Source organism: Hemicordylus capensis, chromosome 1, assembly GCF_027244095.1.
Source record: "Hemicordylus capensis ecotype Gifberg chromosome 1, rHemCap1.1.pri, whole genome shotgun sequence".
Lineage (NCBI taxonomy): Eukaryota > Metazoa > Chordata > Lepidosauria > Squamata > Cordylidae > Hemicordylus > Hemicordylus capensis.
This window is the reverse complement of record NC_069657.1, coordinates 216,893,444-216,919,494: the sequence shown is the minus strand read 5'-3', so window position 1 is coordinate 216,919,494 and position 26,051 is coordinate 216,893,444. Positions and strand designations below refer to the sequence as shown.

Sequence of the window (26,051 nt, the reverse complement as noted above, 5' to 3'; positions counted from 1 at the left end):
GGGAGTATCTTGCCATAATGAAGTTTAGTTTTCAGAAGCCTTTTTATTAATAGGATTTTCTTCATGCAAAAAGAAAGGCCTCATTATCAGAATAGCTCTGTGTTGTGTGTTACATGAGGAGAGGCTGAAACCAAAAAGACCCAGTTAACTATAACCAGCTGTGAATGTTTCTTTGTCTCTAAATGAAAAAAAAATTCAAATTTGAATTCCCATTAAAAAAGGAAGCAAAACCAAAAGTGCAACCAAATATATTGTGGGCTACTGATTTTTTTGTCAGAATAAATATTTATGTGAATAACTATTCTACTTTTGGATTTCAGTAATTTTTCCTTGCATGGTGTGTTTGAGTTCTTTCTTAATTGATTTCCCTCCTGCTTTCTCCTTCAAAAGTTCCTTAGACAAAGCCATTGAAAAAAATATTACTACAAAAATGGCTTTGTCTTTAGTGATGCAGTTCATGCAGCTGATTTAATAGATGCTATGAATAAAGCCCTATTTTTGGAACCTCCTAATGTTGTAATGGTACTTTGCTTTCTGGTCCCTTTAATAAAGAAAGAATATTAGGAAAATAAACATGGATATACTGGAAGGGGGAAAGACTGGATAATTTGGATCTGCTACATGGGGTATCATTTTCAGATAATGCATGGTGCCTGTGAGTTATTATGAATGTGCCACTAAACAATTTCTGGTGGATCATCTAATGTCAACTAGTTCAGATTTTTGCACTGTATTTTGTACTAGATAGTTGGATCTTGGTTAGGGTACACTCAAGTACACCCAAGTACTTTTAAGCAACATTTTAAAGCAAGGGTGCATACTCAGGATCATTACACGGACTAGTTATTCCTGAAGAGTTAAGAGTCCAGATTTGTAAAACACATTGGTGGACCTCAGGAAGAAAGGAATTATAGGAAGAAAGTAAGTAGATCATGCAGAACTGAAGTTAACCCACTCTTGCCTTGCCCAAACCATCCCTTATGTATTTAATTTCTAAAATGAGAAATAGTAGGGAGCAAACTCAATTCATTCTGATATATCTTTTTAATATACAAGGGTTAGGGGACATAGGTAGCAAGCATCCTCCAGAAATGTGACTTCCCTCCCCCCGCCTGCCCCCCTCATTTCTCTTTCAGAAATCTAATACATGGGACACAACTTGCCCACCCATAAATGCACTTTGCTCTTTCTGTCCCCACCACCTCAATTTTTTCCCCTGGTGTTGCCACTGTTAATATACAGAATAAATCTTATTGAAGGTTCATTCTCTAGATGTAACAGTGAAATGAAATGTTGATATAAAATTATTACGGTAATTGTTGTGAAGCACTATATTATATTGTACATTAGTACTTTGAATCTTTTTGTGTGTGTTACCCTATCACAAAAAACTACCTTTTCTTGTTGGCTATAAATTTTGTGAAAAGACATGTGAATAACAAATATATGATAATTTTGACAAATTATTAATTGGACCTTATCTAACGATTTAGGGTTTCTGCTTCCCAGCATTCAGTCTGAATTTTTTGTCTATAATGGTGAGATAGATTACCTTGAAAAGATCTTTTGAGCTATCAAGTAATTACATCTCTAAGTATGTTTTAACTCTTTGTAAGATAAAATGACCTAGCCAAAGACTTAATCCAGACATCGTCGTCGTCATCTTTATTATGGTTGGCTGACATGCCACACAGTGTCCTGTGGGTGGTGTCCACATTGCCCATGCTGCTGCTGGCTTTAAAAATTAATAAGTGAAGTTTGCAAAAGCATCATTTTGCACATGTCTAAATTGTGCAAGTGCAGTTGTACCAAATTATGGCCATTGAAAATAATGGTTGTACTATTGCGCAGCTGCATTTATGCATTTTGGGGCATTTGTGGAACTGAGCTGTTGCACAACTCCACCAATTTTTGTAAAAGCCCACTGCAGCACAGGCAGTGTACAAACTGCCCATGGAACACTGTGCAGTATGTGGCCCACTAGTTTGTTGGTTTCTTTATTTAGTATATTTATATACCACCTAATATATGTATTGCTAGGTGGTGGTATATGTAATTCTATTGTCCTCAGTTTGGCTAGGAGTAAGGAATAGTATTTTCATAGTGTTGAAGGCAATTTGAAAGTGAGATTGTTGCTTGTGTAAGTGTACACTCATTTCACTTTCATCTCTGATAAATAGCTTTTGTATGTTTTAGGTGTATTACTTCAACCTATTTCATGAGGCAACATTAGGTCAAGAGAAATATGTGTGTGTGCTATACAAAGTAAAATGTCTCTCAAACCGCTGTCAGCTTTCTTAAAGACGGTCTGTCTGCAACTTTTAATATGCTGTATAGAGTGAACTTCCTTGAAAAATGTAGATTATTCCAACCCCAAAATGAATCACAATACATCAGCAACGAGATACTGATGTAAGAAAACTGCCATGCAAGGAGGATACCTGAAGGACTGCCTTCTCCCATTTCTCTCTGCCTGTTTGTTCAGATCTGCTGAGGAGGCCCTTCTCCACTTCTCCCCAATATTTGAGACTTGACTGATTGGAGAGGGCTTTTTCTGTGGTCACAGCCAAGCTCTGGAACTCCCTCTCTAAAGAGGTTCGCTTTGCCCCTTTTTAATTGCCTTTTCAGTGCGCTGTTAAAACATTTTTATTCTAGCAAGCTTTTATTTTGTAGATTAGCTGCTTTCTTATTCATGCTACATTAAGTGCTTTTTAAAAAACTGCTTTCATTACCAGCTCTTCTACCTTATGTTTTGGTATTCTGTTGTGTTTATTTCTTAAATGCTGTTAGCCACCTTGGGTGTTGGACTATATTGGAAAGGCGGGATCAAAATCTCTGTAATAAAATAAATAAATTAGATTAAAGGATTGCTAGGTAATTTTACTGTTTTCTTTTCTGCCACCTTTCTAAGGCCACTTGGAAGTTGTTGCATTACTGATCAGTCATGGTGCTGAGGTAACTTGTAAAGATAAGAAGGGTTACACTCCACTTCATGCTGCTGCATCCAACGGGCAGATCAGTGTAGTGAAACATCTCCTCAATCTTGGTGTGGAGGTAAGAAGCAATTAATATTATTTTTAACAGGCTAGTGAACATTGAATGCTGTAATTTAATTGCATATAATTCCTTCTTGTTGGGTCTTTCATCCTGCTATGGAATTGGATTTTCAGCGCTGCTTAAAATTTATTCTCTCATTCAGAAGGTTTATGAAGGAGCCCCATTGCTGTCACCTGGATTATGGATTTTTCCATCCTTCTTGGCCATGATACTAATATACCATAGCTGTTGTGAAAGTGACAGGTTTAGGTGTGATTATCTCTATCTCCTTTTCCCACCAGACTCAGAATACATTAGGAATACAGGATGTCATGTAGAGAGGTACCACTGAAATCTATGATCTATACCCGTTGCACTTTTTCAAAGTGAAGATAATAGTTTCCATGTTGCTGGGCAAACTGCTACATTTTTATAATGTCATTCCCTCAGTCAGCAAAGTAGATAATCAATTCAGCAATAAAGTACAAAGTTTTAACCCAGACTGAGGTGACAAAAAAGCAGCAGCTTTGTGTTTCTAATTATTTTTCTTCAAACTCTCTACTGAAAGCTAGTAAAGAAAGGCCTGTCTTGTGTTCCACCTTGAAGATTTCCATCAAAAGTGTGAGAGGAAAACTAATTCCTTCAAGAAGATATGCAGTGCAATTTTTTAAAATCATATCATTAAATGAACATTATACGAAAGGAAGGCTTCAGCACAAATATTTCCTTCTTGGGTGTGTAAAGTTCCATTGCTTCATTTATAAATAAACTCAGCAGTGGAACTTGACCCCACAAGAAGGAAATATACAGTATGTGCTAAAGCTTTTCTTTCTTATAACTTTTATTTTATGGCGTGATCTGTAAAATCTGCTGGATAGTGTCTTTTCTTGAAAGAATGTGTATCTTTCCTCCACAAAATCTTCATGACAGCTCTTAAGACTTGCTATTTTTACTGGCATTCAACAGAAATTTTTATGAAAAATAGTTGGGTTTTTCCCTCCTTTGCCTGAGTCTAGGTAAAAAAGCTTGCTTGTTGATTGCCAAGTTGATTATCTCCGGTGTTCTCCACGAGGACCAAAAACTATAAAAATAAAGGGAAGAACATATTGAAAGCTAATTGCTATTTACTGGAGAATATTTTTGTCAATGAAATCTGGTTGCATACAATTACAGCCCATGTCAGTGCAACTCTCCAGCTATGTCAGCATACAGTCAAGGGTGGGTTTGGCAAAAACAATGAGCTGATGGTTGTAGTTTAAATAAATGCTCTTGTCTTGTTGTAGATTGATGAAATGAACATCTATGGAAATACTGCACTCCATATTGCTTGTTACAATGGGCAGGATTCTGTGGCTAATGAGCTGATTGACTATGGTGCTAATGTCAACCAGCCTAACAACAGTGGCTTCACACCCCTGCATTTTGCTGCTGCTTCTACTCATGGAGCTCTTTGTCTGGAACTGCTGGTGAATAATGGAGCGGATGTTAACATTCAGGTAAAACCATAGGTTTTGTTCTGATTGCCTAGATCTCTGCTTTTATTTAAAACTTCCTCAGGCTGGGAGTAAAGTGAGATAAGATAACTGAGAGCCTTTTCTTACACAATAAGGCTATTCTCACCAGCAGCCTAACCTGGGCTAGGGCAGTCCAGCCTGGGTGTGAGTGTGCCCTTAACCCTGGCGCCGGGGTCCTGTGTATTCTCGGGCTACATGCAGCCTGAGCACACACACAGTCGGGCCCGAGTGCCCGACTCATGGAGTGCCTGATTCCCGGGGGAATCCCCCAGTTCACTGTGCTTGTGCAGTGCATTGAGGGATTTCTGGAGGCTGGGAAAATGAGTCCCGGTCTCCAGTGATCTGCACTACATGGAGTAGTGTGGGTCGTGTGGGCATGCGACAGCGCACCAAATATTTGCCAGAATATTTGTCTGGAGGGAAGATAGGTGAAACCCTGCCTTCCCTCCCACGGTTCTCCCTGCTCCAGTGATGATTGTGTACATAGCCTTAATATATTTTTATTTCTTTCACGTAGGGGGGGAAAAACCTACCAGGTTTAGCTCATTGAATTCCTTACAGTCACCTTATTTAGCATCCATATAATTGTTTGCAATAGACCACTTATACCCATTTTACACATGGGAAAGGGGAACTGAGAGAGAGAGAGAGAGAGAGAGAGAGAGAGACTGTAACTTCCTCCAAGGCCTGGAGGGACACACTGGTTACTTGGAGTTGCTACCTTTTTAACATGGCAAATGTTGTGCAATCTAGTTACTTGCTGTATCATTGGGGAGGGATGTGCATGAGCCGGTGTTGGAGCCAGCTCGATGAGGTGGGGAGCAGTTCATTTAAGGAGCTCCTTACGTGCTTGTCCCTCCCCCGTCCCTTTTCCGGGTACGGCACCCAGTCCCTAGCCAGACACATGGGGCTGCACTGCTGTTCTGTGTAGCCTCCGCGTGGAGTCTGGTGTGCATGGCTGGTGCACATCTGTGTCAGCCATGTGCATGCTGACACCGCATGGGGAACACACCGCAGACCTGCGCGGCCAGTTGGGGACCGGGCGCTGCACCCAGAAGAGCGACAGGGTGGGGACGAGCAGGTAAGGAGTGCCTACCGGCTCCTTAAGGGAACTGCTCCCTGCCCTGCCAGCTCATACACATCTCTGTCATTGGACAAAATGTGCAGAACAGCAAGGAGCTTCGTGATCACAGAATAATGATGGATTATGTATCACATTATTACGATATACGGAGTGGGAAAATGAGTGACTGATGCCTAATGGTCATTTTAGCTCACAGGTGGCTTAAGAGGAATTATCTTACCATGATCTTAATTATCTTAATATCTTTATAATTACTTTAACATATGACACAAGTCACAGAGGCAATGAGTGTTTGGGCACACCTGGGCAGGTGTAGGAGAACTCATGGGCCTAATGGTGGCACAGAGTTGAGTTCACTCTTATGTCTGAGTCTTGTGCTCTGTATTGCTGTTCTTCACCCCAGCTTAACACTATTATTATTATTAATTTGATTTCTATACCGCCCTTCCAAAAATGGCTCAGGGCGGTTTACACGAAGAAATAACAAACAAATAAGATGGCTCCCTGTCCCCAAAGGGCTCACATTCTAAAGAGAAACATAAGACACACACCAGCAACAGTCACTGGAAGTACTGTGCTAGGGGTGGATAGGGCCAGTTACTCTCCCCCTGTTAAATAAAGAGAATCACCACATTAAAAGGTGCCTCTTTGCCCAGTTAGCAGGGGATTATTAGCAGGGGATTATTATTATAGGGGATTATACTAGAGGCAAATCTACCATAACACATGAGGCATGGGGGTGGTGGGATAGGTACTATAGTGCACACTAGAGTGGGACTGTCTCCTTTGTTAAACTTGACATCATCATCATCATCATCTATCTATCTATCTATCTATCCATCCAATAAATAAATAAATAATAAAAATAAGGTGGATCCCTGTCCCCAAAGGGCTCACAATCTAAAATTGTGCATGCAACACATTCACCAAAACAGTTGTTTATATAACTTTTATACCCCTTGACTATTTATGTATTTATTCCTTCATTTACATTTCATTTCATTTTTAAATTTATAAACCACCTTTCACGATCAACCTCGACCTAATATTTATATACCGCTTTTCAACAAGTTTCCAAAGCGGTTTACATAGAGAAATAATTAATTAATTAATAAGGTGGCTCCTTGTTTCCAAAGGGCTTACAATCTTCACACAGACACCAGCAACAGCTACTGGAGGGATGCTGTGCTGGAACTGGATCGGGCCAGTTACTCTCCCCCTGCTAAATAAAGAGAATTGCCATGTTAAGAAGGTGCCTCTTTGTCCAGTTAGCAGGGGCATCTTGTAGCGTGGCTATGGCATATAAAATAATTTAGATTTATTTATTTATCTATTTATTTATTTAACATGTTTTTATACCGCCCAAAACTTATGTCTCTGAGCGGCTTACATCTCTGGGCGGTGTATTATATTTCTACAACCACAAATTGCTTTTTAAAAATATGCTTGCTGTGGCTCTTTACCAGCTCTAGAAGCCCTTTTTCCTCCTCATATTTTTGAAACTGAAAGCTAGCAAGACTGTTCATTTTTGCATTCACAAAAAATGCAGACGAACTTTGCATGTAGAGTTTATCTGCATGTAGAATCTGCATATTATGTTCTACTTATGAGCAAGCTGGATTTATGGAGATTCCCTAACGTTTATGGACAGGTAGAAACTCTGTGGTTCTTACTAAACTGAAATATGTTCAAATGGCAGTGTTAAACTAATTGTGGGTGTTTTTGTGTTGGATAGAGCAAAGATGGGAAGAGTCCACTTCACATGACAGCTGTACATGGGAGGTTCACACGGTCCCAAACCCTCATTCAAAATGGTAAGATACTTTTTCCTGATATTATATTATTTTAATGTTTTCTAATTCTCCAGGACAGTGTTTTTTGTTGCAAGGCCTGCAAGCCAGTGCGGGCTCCCTGACTAATTGTTTATCAGGCCTGTGCCCCTCATAAACCAGGTTAAGGGAGTGATTGCTCCCTTAATCACATTTCCCTGATCACTGATGGGTGCCTGGGAGAATCCCTACCATGCACTTATGTGGTGCATTATGGGATTTCTGGGGGCTGGGATGACGCATCCCGGTCCCCGCACTCCCTGGGGCAGCGGCAGATCACAACCCAGATGGCCCTCTAAGATAATCTGCGGAGAAGGTGGGCTTATGTAGCCTTCCCCACCATTCGCCCTGCCTGCCTGGTTGTGAGAATGACCGCTACATCCCCTGCTAACATGGCAAAGAGGCACCTATTATCATGGTGATTCTCTTTATTGAGCAGAGGGAGAGTAACTGGCCCGATCCACCCCCAGCACAGCACCCCTCCAGTGACTGTTGCTGGTGTCTATCTAATGTTTCTTTTTAGATTGTGAGCCCTTTGGGGACAAAGATCAATCTTTCTTTCTTTCTTATTTATTTATTTATTTATTATTTCTCTGTATAAACCGCCCTGAGCTATGTCCCTGGACATCTGGTGGCAAGTGGGCAACAGGACTCAGGATCTGCAGTTGAGCAACCAGGGCTGGAGAGTGCAAGGTTACTGGAAGAAACGTCACTTAACCGGAAAAAATATACGAAAAATGCCAACAAGGAAATAATGATCTGCTATTACAAGTCTAGTCCAACTAGAAGAGGTTATTTTAAAAGAATGTACCAAATTTGGAAAGAGAAGCATCCAGATACAGAAATAACAGAACAAAGGCTAGCAGACCAGAGAAGATACATAATAAGAAATAAAGTATTCACAGGAGTTGAGCTGGAAGAACTGCAAAGAGCAACACAGGCTCAAGATATGGAAGAAGAATTACCACCAATTAAAGAAGTTGCTCAGGCGCAGGTGGAGGTGGTGTTGGAAATAGAGGATGCCACTGTTGCTGAACTGTTTCAAAATCAAAACCAGGCAACCTCCCCTTTGCCTTCACCTCAAAAACCCAAATGCCGTTTAACAGAAAAGCAACAAGAACTAAAGCAAAAAAATAACTGAGCACATGAACCAAACAACCACCAGGGTTCGACTTCCAGCTCTAAAAACAGTTGCCAAAAACAACTCGCTCAGGCATTAAAAGATGTCAATGCTGCACTTGCAGAAATAACAACCAATAATTTGCAAGAAACAAACCAACTAATGTACAGTGCAGCAACAATAACAACACAAGAGCTCGGATATAAGATCAGTGGACCTGTCAAAAAAGAAAGAAGTACATGACCTAAATGGAAGATTAGATTAGAAAATAAAATCTCCAGGCTTAGATCAGATGCTGGTAAACTGAAAGATATGAAAGACAAGAAGCTGAAGAATGAAAACACCAAACAGTATCTGATCCAAAAATACCACCTAGATTCAAGGAAAATTAGAGAAGTCCTGGAAATAATAAAGCAGCAAATAACAGCAGTGTCAAAGAAGATTAGCAGGTATGAAGCCAGAATTACACAACACAGGCAGAATCTCCAATTCCAGTCGAATCAGAGACGTTTCTACCAAAGCATAGAAGGAGAAACTGCAAGAAACCTAGAAACACCAAATAAAGAAGAAACAGTGCAATTCTGGGGGAAATTATGGGACAATCCAATAGATTATAATAAAAAAGCAGGCTGGATGAAAGAGGTCAAAAAATGTAACCAACAAATGCAAGATCTAACAATAACAACAGAATTAATACTGTAAGTGAAAGAGCAAAGAAAATTAAAAACTGGACTGCTCCAGGCGACGATGAACTGCATGGCTTTTGGCTTAAACACCTAACAAGCCTTCATAAACAACTATCAAAACAGTTCAATCACATTTTGCAAGGAGGTGATATTGAACAATGGCTAACAACTGGGAAAACTCATTTCATAATGAAAGACCCAGCAAAAGGTGCAGTTCCAAGTAATTATAGACCGATAACCTGCCTGCCAACCATGTTCAAATTATTAACCGGAATAATAGCAGATGAAGTGATGCAACACTTATTAACTAACAAACAGCTTCCAGTTGAACAGAAAGGAAATTGCCCGAACACCAGAGGCACAAAAGGCCAGCTGCTGATTGACAAAATGATTTTAGAAAACTGCAAGAGAAGAAAAACCAATCTAAGTGTTGCATGGATTGACTACAAGAAAGCCTTCGATTCATTGCCTCACACATGGATACTAAAATGTTTAGAAACAACTGGTGTCAGCAAAAACATTCAGATATTTATAAAAAAAAGCAATGAGCATGTGGAGTACACAGTTAACAATCAATGGCGAGACACTTGGACAAGTTAGCATTAGAAGAGGCATTTTCCAAGGGGACTCACTATCCCCTCTGTTGTTTGTAATCGCCATGACCCCACTTTCACAAATACTAAACAAAACAGGCCTTGGATACCAAACATCTAAAACATCAAGTAAAATCAACCATCTGATGTACATGGACGATCTGTTGTATGGAAAGTCCCAGTCAGAAATCGAATCACTGCTAAGCACTGTCCGTATATTCAGTAGCGATATAGCAATGGAGTTTGGACTAGACAAGTGTGCTGCATTAATAATGAACAGAGGGAAAATAACAAAAACAGAAGGAATAGAACTGCCCAATGGAAGCAAGATCAAGGACCTGGAAGAGAAAGAACCTTACAAATACTTGGGCATTCTCCAGGCTGATAACATCGCATACACTGAAGTTAAAAGAAAAATTGGAAGTGAATACATCAGGAGAGTTAGAAAAATCCTCAAGTCCAAACTCAATGGCGGGAACACCATACAAGCCATAAACACCTGGGCTATACCTGTTATCAGATACACTGCAGGAATAATAGACTGGACCCAGGCAGAGCTAGAGACGCTAGATCGTAAGACCAGGAAAATCATGATCATCAATCATGCTCTGCACCCCCGCAGGGATGTCGATAGGCTCTACCTCCCTCGCAGCTCGGGTGGAAGAGGAATGCTGCAAGTCCATCAAACAGTAGAGGAGGAGAAAAGAGGCCTTGAAGAATATATCAAGCACAGTGAAGAAGACACACTTCAAATGGTCAATAAGGAGAAACTATTCAACACCAATGAAACAAAGCAGGCCTACAAGAAAGAATAAGTCAAGAACCAAGCAGAAAAATGGAAAAATCAGCCACTGCATGGTCAGTATTTGCACAATATAAGTGGAAAATCAGACATCACCAAGACCTGGCAATGGCTTAAGAATGGCAACTTGAAGAAAGAAACAGAGGGTTTAATACTGGCTGCACAAGAACAGGCACTAAGAACAAATGCAATAAGAGCAAAAGTCGAAAAATCCACCACAAACAGCAAGTGCCGCCTTTGTAAAGAAGCAGATGAAACCGTGGACCACCTAATCAGCTGTTGTAAAAAGATCACACAGACTGACTACAAACAAAGGCATGACAAAGTAGCAGGGATGATACACTGGAACATCTGCAAAAAATACAAGCTACCTGTAGCCAAAGATTGGTGGGACCATAAAATTGAAAAAGTTGAAGAAAATGAAGATGTAAAAATATGATGGGACTTCCGACTACAAACAGACAAACATCTGCCACACAATACACCAGATATAACTGTAGTTGAGAAGAAAGAAAAACAAGTGAAAATAATCGACATAGCAATACCAGGGGATAGCAGAATAGAAGAAAAAGAAATAGAAAAAATCACCAAATATAAAGATCTACAAATTGAAATTGAAAGACTGTGGCAGAAAAAGACCCAAATAATCCCAGTGGTCATTGGCGCCCTGGGTGCAGTTCCAAAAGACCTTGAAGAGCACCTCAACACCATAGGGGCCACAGAAATCACCATCAGCCAATTACAAAAAGCAGCTTTACTGGGAACAGCCTATATTCTGTGACGATATCTATAACAATTGACAATAAAATTCTGGCATCCCAGGTCCTTGGGAAGGACTCGATGTCTGGATAAAACAAACCAGTCAATAACACCTGTCTGACTGTGTAAACAAGAAATAATAATAATAATAATAATAATAATAATAATATACATACATACATACATACATACATAAATACCACCTGTTAAATTACATAAAATATGTATATAATCTCTGCTTTATGTACATAAGCTTCTCTAACAAGAAGCAGTGCAAACAAAATAATGTGCACACGTACACAAACAGAAGTATATTAAGAGGAATTGGTTGAAACTTTTTCTATATCACTCTTGGTTCTAGAATATCTTACAAACAAACAAACAAACGGTGTTGCTTGGACACTTGCAAAATTGAATTGGAGGCAAGCTTGTTAATTGCAGTCAGAATAATGCTGGCAAATATTGAAACAACTATACTTCTGTATTTATTGATTGGTTGAAACCAGTATACCACAGAAGTGAACAATTGGTTTACCCCTTTGTATGAGTGAAGAGAAAACTATGAAGAAAACCTTCCAAGTTACATAGTAATAATTCTGTGTACTTTGGAATACTTAATTAAGAAATCCTGTATAATATAAGATCATGCACTCTCAATAATGATTTCTGCTCAGCTAAATACTTGCTTGCATAATGATATCCTGCCACAAAAATTATTTGTATTGTGAACTGTTAAGACTAAAAATAACCCACCTTAATCTCTTATTGTGCAGACTGGTATTGGTAGGTGATCTGTATTCTTAGAAGCAGTGTGAAATCTCTGGTCACTGAATTGCACTGGATCCTTATGTGTTATTTTTGTATTTAAAATGTCATTTTCAGGAGGTGAAATTGACTGTATTGATAAGGATGGCAACACCCCACTCCATGTGGCTGCGAGATACGGACATGAGCTTTTGATTAACACCCTAATAACTAGTGGAGCTGATACTGCCAAGTAGGTTGATGAAGAAATACCACTCATATCTGTCAAATTGTGTAGACAATAGAAATGGGAACCTGTTGTTGTTTTCTTGACAGCCCAACAATAATTCTATGAGTTTTGTTGTGAATATTCTAGCAAATATGTATACAAGTCAAGGATCCTGTGGTTGCTAGAACTCAGCTTCTTTTATTACTCAACTAGTATTTTTAAGCCCGTTATGATAACGGGCGCTAGCTTTCTATCCCGTCTTTTCTGTCTCTCTCTCTCTCTTTCTGTCTCTTTTTTTCCCCCTTGTCCCCTCTCTCTTTTTGTTTTTTTTGTTTTTGTTGTTGTCTCTGTTTTTGTTCTTCCTTATTTTGCTTTTACTTTTTTGGGGTATGTGTATGTAGATGAATAACGGCCAAAATGGCCCATGAGAAGGTGGCCGCCCCCGCCTATCGCCCTCCCGCGCACCTAGCTGCCGGAGCCCACCTTACCCGCTCCAGCCCGAAGGAAAAGAGAGGAACTCGGGAACAGAGCTACTCTCTGTGTTAAGCTGCTGCCCATACTGTCGCAATGGACGCAATAGGCGTCCTTTGCGTCCATAGCGGCAGTTTGAGCAGTGACTTAGCACAGAGAGGAGCTCTGCTCATGAGCTCCTCTCTTTTCCCTCGGGCTGGAGCGGGTAAGGTGGTCCCGCCCGCAGCTGGGCGGGCGGGAGGGCGATAGGCGGGGGCGGCGACCTTCTCATGGGCCATTTTGGCCCTTAATCTTTTGGGGGGGAGCGGGGAAGGTGATTTTGGGCAGCTGGGAGGGCGGGTGAGCAGGCGGGGGCCTCGTTGGCGGCTTCGCCGCCACCTCGCCCAGCTTCATTTTGGGCAGCTGGGAGGGCGGGTGAGCAGGCGGGGGCGACGGCTGTGAGCGGGCGGGGGCCTCGTTGGCGGCTTTGCCGCCACCTCGCCCAGCTTCCCTGTCCCCCGTCTCGGTCTTCCCCCGCCGCCATTGCCCTCGCCTTTTTCAGGGCGGCCGCTTCTGGTTGCCTCGGCCTCCTCTCGCCGTGCCGCAGCTCATGGCCGAGGCGGCGGCTCTGCCGCCGCCTCCGCCACTTTCCTCCGCCACCACACACCGGCTAATGGCCGCCCTTGGCTGTGAGACACTGGTGTCTGCGGTCCTGTGTCCCTTGGGCTCTTCTGGGCCTGCGCTTCGCGCAGGCCCAGAACAGCCCAGGGAGGCAGGGACACAGATCCCCAACGTTCCAAAGCCACAGCCACTCACTTAGCCTTTTATTATATAGGATTCCCAGTGGCACCAAGCATAAATGTTGATAACACCCTGGAAGGCTGGAATAGAGCATGCTTACATTGCTTCCACTGAAATGGATGGCAATTAAAAGTGCTTAGCTTTGGTTTGATTGTATCACATTTTCCCATACCTAATTGATTTATTGTTGTGTCTTCACATCTCTTGGATTTTACCATTTGAGAACTTTCCCACTTTTTCTTCCTGGTGGAAAATGATCTATTTTTCAGCTTCTGGATCTGTATAGATTTAGAGGGATGGGGCTCAAGATATGAGAATTACAGCCTTTTTGACTGGCTCCATTTATAAGTTTTAATCTATTCCTTTTCTTGGAGCTAATGTAAAAAATGAACACTGGCAAGAGAACCTAGGGTTCAGCAATCTCGGTTATCCACTCAAAATTTCTATTACATGCTTCAGTGACCTGTATGTTGATCAAATAAAACACCTCTGCCAATGGCTCAAATGCCCAGTGAAGTGAGAAGTGTTAGGCAGACACCCACGATAGGAGCAAAATTAGCTGCCTGGGACCTGGAAAGAAAATTTGAAATACAATTTTTTAAAGATCATATTGTGATCTTCTGAGTGGACATTGGGCAGCAGGACTTCTTTTGTAGCAGAATTAGCAGAAAAGTCAGAGATCATTCATTGAGACAATTATATTTAAAGGACTATATGATGAAATGGGCAGCTGGTTGTGTCTTTGTACTCAGGATAGCAGAGGGAATTCAAAGCCTGAGGGATAGACAGGCAACCTCTTTATATTCAGATTGAACATTTAGACTGCAGACAGAAATTACGCGATAGGCTATCTATCAGAGGGCGGCAGTTATGTGACAATCTATCTCTTACAACATTTAGAGCAGTTCTGCAGCTAAAGTATTGCTGTCTGTCTGCTCTTTGAGATTTTGGAGTGATTGGTATGATAGTTTTTTTATCTGGAAGGAGTTGTGTACCCAGGCAAGTGAGTAGCTAATGGTCAAGCTGCACAATGGTATAAGTAGGACGAGAGCCAGCATGGTGTAGTGGTTAGAGTGCTGGACTAGGACGGGGAGACCTGAGTTCAAATTCCCATTCAGCCCTGAAACTAGCTGGGTGACTCTGGGTCACTTCTCTCTCAGCCTAACCTACTTCACAGGGTTGTTGTAAAAGAGAAACTCAAGTATGTAGTACACCGCTCTGGGCTCCTTGGAGGAAGAGAGAGATATAAATGTAAAAATAATAAAATAATAATGACTGCCCAATCAGCTTCAACAGGATTCCCTGATAAAGCTGTAATGACAACTTGTGTTTAACAACCCCTATGGCAAGTAGAATTTTCTTGGACTTGGAGGAATGTCCACTTGATTTCTTTCCAAAGCACTTGTCACAAGGTCCTTCCTGTATTTTTTCAGGTGTGGCATCCACAGTATGTTCCCTTTACACTTGGCAGCACTTAATGCTCATGCAGATTGCTGCAGGAAGTTGTTGTCCTCAGGTAAGCAAATCCAAAAGAGCATGCAAAGTTCAGTTCATTCAGTTGTGAATTACTTGCTTATGAATCTTCGTTTTGCTCAGTGTTGTATGTTTCTACTCTCTAAGATTTCCTTTGTGTGCATGGTGTAGTTGCATATGCTTATTTGTACAAACATGTACCTACCTGCATGCATTTCATCCCGATCATCTGTACTGTTTAAGCTTAAAGCATGTGGAATGCTTTTACTTCTGTAGTGGTTACAGAGAATTAGTAGCATCTTAATGTTTCCCCCCAGAATTGATAGTAAAAACTGTAGTGCATTTTATGAAAGAGGGCCTTGGCTGTTCCTAGTGCACTTCTTAATACAGTACCTCTTAAATTGTAATTTGGTTTTTATTATTGCCTTGTATGTCACTTTGAGTGACCAATATGGTCTCAGGAATGTCCTCTATAAACAGATGGGTAAAAGGATATGGAGACCTATTTTGAACCCCACCAGTTTTGCTGGGGTTGGGAACCAGTCGTACAACTTGTGGCTAACATAAAAATCCCTCTCTGTATCTAAAGCCAATGTGCTACACGTGCACTTTTTGCCTGCCAAATCCTTTGGCCACCATTACTGCTGCCCTCCAGTGCCATCTCCCGACAATGGGAGACTCGGTATCTCCCCTGTGCCTTGCAGTTCCTAATGCCCCATAAGCTCCCAGTCCCTTCCTATGTACTTGTTCTCCAACTTTCAGTACACTTTCCTATGTACTTGTTCTCCCAGGTCCCTTCCTATGTACTTGTTCTCCAAAACTGCTCAATTAATTGACCCATCCTACCAGCCTAAGCATTCCTGTCATCTAAGTCACCACCTCCACTGGCCACCACTACCCATTCCAAATCCTCCCTGCTTGTCTGCAGATATTGGCAAATTCTCCCCTCCTTGCAAAATAAAACTAAACGGGGAAGGGGCTGATAGTGAGGTATGCAGTAGCAGCTGTCTCCCATGTCTTGTGTTTGGCAGGCCCATCAAAAATCATATATTAGTTCTCTCACAGAAAGCGGTAGTTCTGCAATAAAAATAAAAATAAAAATCATCCAATACTGCTCTTGAAATCTTTGTACAGACAGTGGTCTGTTCAACATGCTGAAAAGCTACTGGTGCTTTCAGACGACAACATAGCGGAACTCTGGCCATTTTACAGTGTGGGAACCATTGCTATGTTCTGAAATGTGCTTTCCCTCTTGTTCTTCCAGAAAAAGCATGTCATGTAAAACATCCCACAACTGTTCAGACTTCCTGTGTATTTACAAATCTGTCTAAACACCGTCTATGCACCCTGTTGTTAAGTATGAATAGAAGGCAGAATACTTAGTTTAAGTTAAGGAGCAATTGCAGCTTGACTTCTATTGGAATGCCAGCTCTGTAAGTTAAGTGTTACTTTTTGAAGACTAGAGAGCCAAGGGTAAACTTCTTTCACTTTGGTTCTTAATAGATACCTTGAGCAGTCTAGCTACCAGCTTTATTATTAGCCTACCAGTATTGGAGCCACCACATTTGCAGTGTGGATGGGCAGTTAGACCACCAAAGATAGCATGTTAGCCCATTGTCAGCTGTTTATAGTAGTTGGGACCAGCTCTTAATCATAATGATGCAAGAGAAACATTTTAGAGAGAACTGTTTTCTCTCTGGGAGAGATGGAATAGCACAGACCACTGAGATAATGAACAAGGCCTCCATGCTATGAGGAAGTGGTGCCAGTAATAGATGTAGACCAAAGTTCCTACTTTTCTTTGGCCAAGAATGGTGCTCTTCTCTATTACACAGAAGGTACAGCTATGTTGTGAGAGTGCCTACCTACTCTGTATTCCCCAGCTGTTAGGCGAACTTCAACTGCTCAGGAGGTTAAAAGTGAAAAGAATTTGTAGTGGTTGGTATTCTAACACTGAGGTCCATATCATCTTTCATGAAGTGATTCTGGGGATCACTCTGGGCTAGAGAAAGGCAAGGGTTTGTAAGTTGAGGAGCAATTCTAATTGCATTGACCTTTCTTACAATTCTAGCATTGATTTATTTATGAGCATAAGGCAGGGGCATAGCTAGGGGAGAGGGGGCCCGTGTTCATCCCTCTCTCTGGCGGCCCCCCAGAATGAGGGAGGTATTGAAGAAAATAGGGAGGGGTGGAGCTGGAGGGCCCTCAGGAGCTGGGGGCCCGTGTTCTTTGAACCCTTTCGTTCAATTATAGCTACGCCCCTGGCATAAGGACTTTAAGAGCATTTGGATTGTTGACCAATATTGTTTCAAATAAAGCTCCTAAGTGACTGGCGCATTGATAGTCAGCATGCCTTGTGTTTAAGCAATTCAAAGAGTGTCTGTTTGCTTTTCCTTCCCTCAGCACTTGTAAAGGCTAAGTTGTGCTGTTGAGTCGGTGTCAACTCCTGGCGACCACAGAGCCATGTGGTTTTCTTTGGTAGGATACAGGAGGGGTTTACCATTGCCTCCTCCTGCGCACTATGAGATTAATGATGCCTTTCATCACCTTCCTATATCACTCCTGCCTGGTATAGGTGTTTCCGATAGTCTGGGAAACATACCAGCGGGGATTCAAACCAGCAACTCTTGCTCCCTAGGCAAGTTACTTCCCTTTTCAGGATAACCACATTGTGCTGTGGTGCTACTAACCCCACAGTTCTGCAGCTGTAGTGTGATTACTATACAGCTGTAATACAGTGGCAGGGGATGGGATAGGAACATAGGAAGCTGCCATATACTGAGTCAGACCATTGGTCTATCTAGCTCAGTATTGTCTTCACAGACTGGCAGCGGCTTCTCCAAGCTTGCAGGCAGGAATCTCTCTCAGCCCTATCTTGGAGAAGCCAGGGAGGGAACTTTGAAACCTTCTGCTCTTCCCAGAGCAGCTCCATCCCCTGAGGGGAAGATCTTCCAGTGCTCACACATCAAGTCTCCCATTCATATGCAACCAGGGCAGACCTTGCTTAGCTAAGGGGACAAGTCATGCTTGCTACCACAAGACCAGCTCTCCTTCCCCTTGAACTGTGCCTTGAACTGTGGTAAACAAAACACAAACTATAAGGTGTGCTCTGTTAATGGAGCAGAGTGTATGTGAACATTATTCAAACAAAAAACTTGTTTCTAGGTTCTTGAAATGGAAGGGGGTTACTATTGTGGACTGGGTAGCCTTATACTCCCCCCTCCCTTTTAAAACTACCACATACGTGTTTGTGGTAAACTGATTTAATACAACAACAAAATCCACAAACTTTGAAAACCATTCCAAACTGAAGAGCATTTGTAGCAATTGTTTGTTCCCGAGTTAGGGTGCAATGGGCATTATCAAACAGAGATGCCAGAAAGAATGGTACAAAATCAATTTTTGTTGCAGTAAGACTGATTGAACTTCTGGGGAGGGATCACGTTTCAGAGTTTAGCAGGTACCTCCTGAAAATGCTGTCCTTGGCTTGCTTGGCAAGGATAGAACAGCAGCAGAAGAAATAAACATGAGTATAACAGGCACAAGAAGCAGCAGACAGAAACATTTCCACATTTCTGAAAATGTATCAGCTATACAAGCCTTTAGGGAAATCACCACAATCCTTTTATCCATGTCTGCCATTTCCCAAAAGAGTCTCCATCCCACCCTAAAGAGCGCTTTGTACCAGATTCTTGCTACAATAAACTTTAGTTGCTTTCCATAAACAAGCATTTGCATTTTCCTAGAAAGTCATCCTTTCATAGCCCTGCACAAAATCTAAAGCCATCAATAAATAAAAAATGTTATTTGTTGCATGCTGAGACAATCTCTGTGGCTCCCTTGTTTTCCTCCCAGAGCTTTCTTCCTTCACGCCCTTCTGTCACAGTTCTTTCGATAGCAATCTGCCTCATAAATGCTTGCTGCATGATTTAAATAGTTATATAGCACAGGGCTGGATGTGAAAATAGATTCTTTTTGACTTTACGGTTTTTCTTTATGTAGCTGCCAAGCTTGAGCAGCCACTGTCCGTTTCCATGACAACCTCTTGCTGACTACACTTGTGCCTGCATTCTGATTTTTTCTGACTAACTGATTTTTCTGTCTCTGCAATGTTTCTTGCGGTTTAACTAGGACAAAAGTATAGCATAGTGTCCTTGTTTAGTAATGAGCACGTGCTGTCTGCAGGCTTTGAAATAGACACCCCAGATAAATTTGGAAGGACGTGCCTCCATGCTGCTGCTGCGGGAGGGTGAGTAGTTTTGAAACTAAGTGATATGCAATTTAGTGCTGTGGTCTTTTCGCAGGAGACTTTGTTCCAAATAAGGAGTAGTGAAATAGCGCACAAACTTTGTTTCCAAGGCGTCTATTTTGGGTGCTTGCATACATGCCTGCACACTCACACAGACATGGAACCCTCAAGGAAAACAATGGTTCTCCATTCACAACCAACTCTGCTTGTTTGCTTGGGCCAACCAGATACCGCTGCTTTGCTATTGATGTGGATGGGGCTCGTTCCTGGGTCCGATTAGCCAATCAGTCAGACACAAGGATTGGGCATTATTAATTGAGGTTTATTGCTCTCCATTCAGCAATAGGTAATCAATAGCCTCACGCTCTCAAACCGATTACCGTTTGGTTACAGGTGCATCTTACATTTATACAGACAATCTAAATGGTGCTGACACCCTAGGCACAGTATATGTGGCAATAAAATGGTGGTCTAAGTATCTAGTACGCATGCGAATGATTCATTGTTCATCTGGTGATTACTCCTTTTTTGGTTATATCCTGTTTTCTGGCAGTGGGAACCTTAGCTGTCTTAGCAAGTTTCATAGATACAGTGTAGCTGGAGATAGATAATGACGTTAATCATGAGAGGCAGTGATGTCCCTGAGCTGGGCTGGGGTTACTTTAAGTTAGAATGAGATCTTCTGGGCAAACATGGAGTTTCTTTGGTTTTCTATACACATCACTATCACAGATTATTATTATTATTATTACCTCATCCAAGCCTTCCTTCCTTTTTTGGTCATTGTATTCCCAAACAATCATGTGATAGCTTCAGTTTGTCATGTTGAAAGTTCCATCTATAAAATCCTATCTTGTAAACTGATGGTGTGTACTGGCCCTGACTTAATAAACTGGGTTGACTACCTGAGTAGTGTGGGAGCAGTACTACATTAAAAGATGTGAGGCCTACCTGGAGCCATATATTCCCCAACTCCTAGCCCTTTAGTCTGCACTCAAATGCAGCCCACAAAAGCAGGCATATTTTCCTGTAATGCTACATCACAGATGCGTGCCCATTCCTGGTTCTTCAATAGACTCTCAGTTAAACATATACAGTTTTCCCACAGTTGGGAACAGCAGCTGCTGCCATGTTTTAAGCTGTGCAGTACTTTGAAAGAGTCTGGAGAAGGAGATAGGGATGCTCTGGTTGTACAAGTGCATTTGGATACTTATGCTAGAGCAGGTGCTGCAGTTTGGTTTGGGGCTTACCTTTACAGCATATTTAAACTCTAAAGATTAATTCAAATCTGTGTGAGTGGGGAAAGGCCTTGTCTTAGAAGGTCTAAGTTGTATCAGCGGCTTGTTTATTACTTTTTCTCAGTGGGCAGAAGTTTTCTTCCATTACATTCGGGCCTGACCAGACCAGTTAATGCACAGTGTAGTCCTTGCTTTTAGCCTACTTTCCAGTAGGCTTATGAGATTACCCGGCATTCTGTGTGTGTGTGTCCGTGTGTCCCCCACTATCAACTTCGCAACGCCTGGACCAACATGAACCAAATCAGGTACAGTTGTAGGGACACATAGACACCTCCATGGTGTAGTTTGTGATGATGTCATCCACCCCAATCCAAGATGGCGGACGCATAAACTTTTGAGGCGCAAGTGGGCTAACTTGTGAATCGCTTCACCGATTTGAACCAAATTTGCTACAGCTTTAGGGAAACATAGGGATGCTCAAATGACGTGGTGTGTGATGATGTAATTCACTCCAATTCAAGATGGCGGCCACATGAACATCCAGGGTGCAAGCGGGCTAGTTTGTGGACTGTCTAACCGATTTAAACCAAATTACATACAGTTGCAGTGAGTGACACACAGGGACACCTCAACAGCATAGTTTGTGATGATACCATCCACCCCGATCCAAGATGGCAGACACATACACTTTAGAGGCACAAGTGGGCTAACTTGTGAACCGCTTAACTGATTTGAACCAAATTTGCTAGAGCAGTAGGGACACATGGAGACACCTCAATAGCATAGTTTGTGACAATGTCCTCCAACCCAATTCAAGATGGTGAACACGTAAACATTTGAGGTGCAAGTGGGCTAACTTGTGAACCACTTAACCGATTTGAACCAAATTTGCTACAACTGTAGGGACATATAGGGACACCTCAATGGTGTAGATTGTGACAATGTCATCCAACCCAATTCAAGATGGCGGTCATGTAAACATTTGAGGCACAACTGGAGTAACTTGTGAACCGCTTAACCGATTTGAACCAAATTTGCTACAGCTGTAGTGACACCTAGAGATGTCCCAATGGTGTAGTTTGTGATGATGTCCTCCACCTTGTTCCAAGATGGTGAACATGTGAACATTTGAGGCGCAAGTGCACTAACTTGAGGACTACCCATTTGAACCAAATTGGATACAGTTGTAGTGAGTGACACAGAGGCACACCTCAGTGGTATAGTTTGTAATAATGCTATCCACCCTGATCCAAGATGGTGGATGCATGAACATTTGAGGTGCATGAGATCTAACTTTTAGAGACAGTGAAAGGAAAGTAGGCTGATTAGTTCTTACTAGAACAACTTGTTTAATACTGTTTAGGTCAGCTGTAAATTAACTTTATTGAAAAGAAGTTGTCAGACAGGGGGTATAACTTTGTAATAATGTAATGTAATAATAATAATAATAATAATAATAATAATAATAATAATAATAACAACAACTTTACCCCACATGTCTCCTTTTTGTAGACACAAACACAAAAGGCACACCCTGCCTTTTCCTTTTATCAAATACTAGTAATAAGGGAAGTATTTATCATTCCAGGATTTTGATATTTCTCATTCCAGGATTTGAATGCATCAAGCTGTTTTTAAGCATGAGAGGGGGCAGAGCAGGCAACACACTTCAAGGGGTTCAGTGCAGTTCTGCTAGCTGAGGAGACTGACTGGACGAAAAATATTGCATACTTGATCTCAAGTGTTTATCTGAAACACCCGAGGACCCAGCATGGTCGGAGGAAATGGTGAGGCCCAAAGTAGGCAGTTGGTCAGGTTCCAAAGCAGGCCAATATAGATCCGGAGGCACATTGTGCAGCCTAAGACAAGTTGGTGGTCAGGTTCTGGAGCAGACGGATGAGGAAGTGTAGCAGGGCGAGTAGAGGCAGCCTGTGTAGGCTACTCAAGTAACAAGTTTATCAGACTGAGGAACCAAGCATGGAGTATTGTAGCTGTTATATGGAATCAGGCAGGCCTTTATTGGTTCTTCAAGTCACCTGGGCAGCAATGCTGACTCTTGTAATTATATGGATGGTACATAAGATACATGAACCCTGCCCCATTTCAAGACCCACACTAACACTCGCCCCCCACATTCATTTAAATATTTCTTTGTACTAAGAACACTTTCTACCAGAAGGCTATTCTTCACTTAATAAACCCAGAATGGGAGCTGCAATTTTACCATATTTACCTGAATTGAAGATTTATTTATTTAACACATTTTTATACTACCCAAAATGCAAGTTCTTGATAACTCTGATGACTCTGATGACTCTGGATTTCAGACAACCCCCCTTTAAAAGCAGAGGTTAAATACAGGTTATACCAGAGGTTAAATGCAGGTTATACCTGCATTTACTAGAAAGGAACAGGACTCTAAATTTAAGACGGCCTCCTGATTTCTAATATCAAAAATGGGGTGGAGTGGTGGCTAGGATTCAGGTAAATACAGTATTGTGCAGCTTCCATTAATTGCAGTAGGATTTGTGCAGAACTTCATAGTGGAAAATGCCTTGAATGCACTAAGGGATCTGGACATGAACGGGTAAAGTGCTTATTTCAGATTAAATTGGTGGGATTAAATTTGTTTAAATTAATGAAAAGAATGCAAATCTAATTTAAACAATAAATTACAGTTGATGGGTTTGGGGTTGGTTTTTTTAAAATGCTCAAGTAAACCATTGGTTCACTCAGTGATTTTTATTATGATTTGTAATACTAAGAACTGAAACACTTGGCTGGTAGTGGCTGTACAAGCAGACTCTTTATTTAGCAGGGGGAGAGTAACCGGCCCTATCCACCCCCAGCACAGTATCTCCAGTGACTGTTGCTGGTGTCTAACTTATGTTTCTTTTTAGATTGTGAGCCCTTTGGGGACAGGGAGCCATCTTATTAATTAACTAATTAATTAATTATTCCTCTGTGTAAACCACCCTGAGCCATTTTTGGAAGGGCCGTATAGAAATCAGTCAATCAGAGTGCGTAAACTGCCAAGGGCTGATTCTGATGTTACTTTAAAACATCTAGAGAGGTGCAGAAAAAAATGCCTACAATAAACTCTGGTAAAACAGCATTGTGTTATTTGTGATACTGTCCTTGTTGAGCAACTAGAGCACCTTTACTGTTGATGCTTTTTTTGCTGGAGTCAGAATCACGGAGCCAGACTGGACCTAGTATATCATCTAATATAGCTCCACTTCCATTAAACAGGATATCCTGATCCCAGAGCATTTTTCAGATGTGTGTCCAAGCTTTTTCTGCTTTAAAACAAACAAGCAAGAAAGCATCAATGGAAGAGAACAACATTTTATTGCCCAGTTGTTCTGGGTCACCGATGTTATGCACATACTGCAAAAAAATCCAGCATCCATTTAGTGTAATGGTTGTGAATAAGCATAGAATAAGGAATATAATTGTTCTCTAGAGAGCTCAAAGTAATATAATTAATTTATTGTTGCCTGTGATATGCAAACTTTATCCTGCTATAGTCTCTGGCTCGCATTCAGAGCAAGGAAGTGCATGTGCTGTGAGAAGAGCAGAATAATAGCACTTCCAGACTAACCGCACCAGTGCCCCAGGAAAGGGACAATGTTACATGCCCTTTGGGACATATTTTCAGATGCCACAGAGGGCTTCCTGAGATCAGCAGAGGTCATAAAAATTGCCCTCCTCTCAATATGCTGGTGCAGTTAGTCTGGAAGTGCTCTTAATCTGCTCTTCTTGCTGCACTGGTGCTTCTGTGCTCTGAATATCAGCCTCCATTCACAGGTTTTGCAAGGCTTCAAAATCCTGTGGACGTTGAGATAATAGTGGGATCAATAAATAAATAAATGCATTACACTGTGGAAAACAATGCATCTATTGTAGCACCTCCAATTTGCTTAAAAGCTATTGTCTTTTTCCAGACATGACCATTAAAGCTATTAAGCAAATCATGTGGCACTAGGCTTCATTTAAGTGTAAAGCTTAAACATGCCCCATTGTACATGTTTAATAATAGTTTATGTACTAATGAACTGAGGTGTGAAAACTGTCCTCATTACAAGCCAAACCTTTCTTTACCTTGTGCAGTTCTAATACATTTTTTAAAAAGTTCTCTTTTTTATGGGAGAAAAAACCATTGCTTGGTTTCGTTCATTGTATCCATGTCTGAGGGCTGTGTAATAAACTCCACTTGTGCAGTGGGACTTCCAGGCCTCCACTTTATCCAGTGGATGATCACTCTGTCATCTGAAACCCTGGTCAATGCATACGGATCAGTCCAGAATATGTTTATCTGATTTGTTTTTACTTCTCTGGAATGAATGGAATTCTAAGGTTATCTACATGTGGAGGGTTGTATATAAACCATCTTTTCAATTAATTTCTTGAGTGCATTGTCTGTTTTAGTTCATTCTTCCCAATTAGTTTCTCAACTAATCAGTCAAACAACAATTTCTTTTTCATCAATGGGATCTTTTATTTTGTTCCTTTCTTGCCTTCTCTTTCCAGTAATGTTGATTGTGTGAAACTCTTGCAGAGCAGTGGAGCAGATTTTAATAGAAAAGATAAATATGGAAGGTATGTAATTTAAATAATATATATTAAATAAGGCTTCAGCCTCATGATATAGGCATTTAACAAACCACTTATTCTTGGCTTCCAAAGCCCCATGCCTAGAACCCACAAAACGCAACTCCTGATGCCAACATGCTTCTTCCCAATTCTAGAGTGGCAAAGTGAGATGTTTTGCCTCTAGTTTCTGATTGTCATAAGGCACATGGCCCAAACTGAGTTCTGGTTCAGTTTCATAGGGCTGGGCTGAGCACATGGTCTCTGTATTTCTCTGAGGTTTTAGATTATTTTTGATGAGTTGTGGTGGGAGTGCAAGAGGATGAGGGTAAGAATCCGGGAGTGGTGCTAACAATGAGAGCACCTCTATGGTTTTACTCCTTCCTTACATTCCTGATTCAAAATAAGCATTCCCTGTAGTATATTGCTGCCTACAATGTAGTGCCAAAAAAAGACAGGTGCAGACTACATTAAATCTAAGTTAAGCACACGCCTGTTATTTTTCTCCCAACAAAAATTCAGTGGCTGGTACTTACCCCTGCTTCCAAATAGAGTTTAGATCCTTACCTTGGTTACTAGCTTCATTTTTCTCCAAGCTGAATCACTGTGCCAACTTAGGGAGAATCTTGTTGTCTACTGACATTAACTTATTCTTTTCCACCTCCTCCAGAACCAGAGGTACTTTTCCTAGCCCTTTATGTACTTCTGGGTATAAGTTACACTTTTGACCAAAGCCAGTCTTGATGGGGGGCAATGACTAGGTCCCTGACCTTATTTAGGCAGCTGAATAAGGGCCGAACTACATGCGATGTTACATGTCACTGGCCCTAATGTGCTTCAGTGTTCTTTGG

At 41.4% G+C, this 26,051-nt stretch overlaps 1 protein-coding gene across 14 annotated transcripts in view; it reads left to right on the top strand.

The window, feature by feature from the left end:
- ANKRD44 (ankyrin repeat domain 44) overlaps positions 1-26,051 on the top strand; it is a 205,493-nt gene that overhangs the window by 118,749 nt on the left and 60,693 nt on the right. For 12 of the 14 annotated variants that reach the window (XM_053277457.1, XM_053277467.1, XM_053277448.1 and 9 more), the window contains exons 7-13: positions 2,912-3,054; positions 4,320-4,532; positions 7,370-7,448; positions 12,306-12,420; positions 15,081-15,163; positions 19,252-19,369; positions 25,141-25,209. In XM_053277457.1, the coding sequence (XP_053133432.1) occupies positions 2,912-3,054; positions 4,320-4,532; positions 7,370-7,448; positions 12,306-12,420; positions 15,081-15,163; positions 19,252-19,369; positions 25,141-25,209 (820 nt within the window). The remainder of the gene's footprint in view (positions 1-2,911; positions 3,055-4,319; positions 4,533-7,369; positions 7,449-12,305; positions 12,421-15,080; positions 15,164-19,251; positions 19,370-25,140; positions 25,210-26,051) is intronic. The other 2 variants (XM_053277421.1, XM_053277368.1) reach the window with 1 other exon arrangement.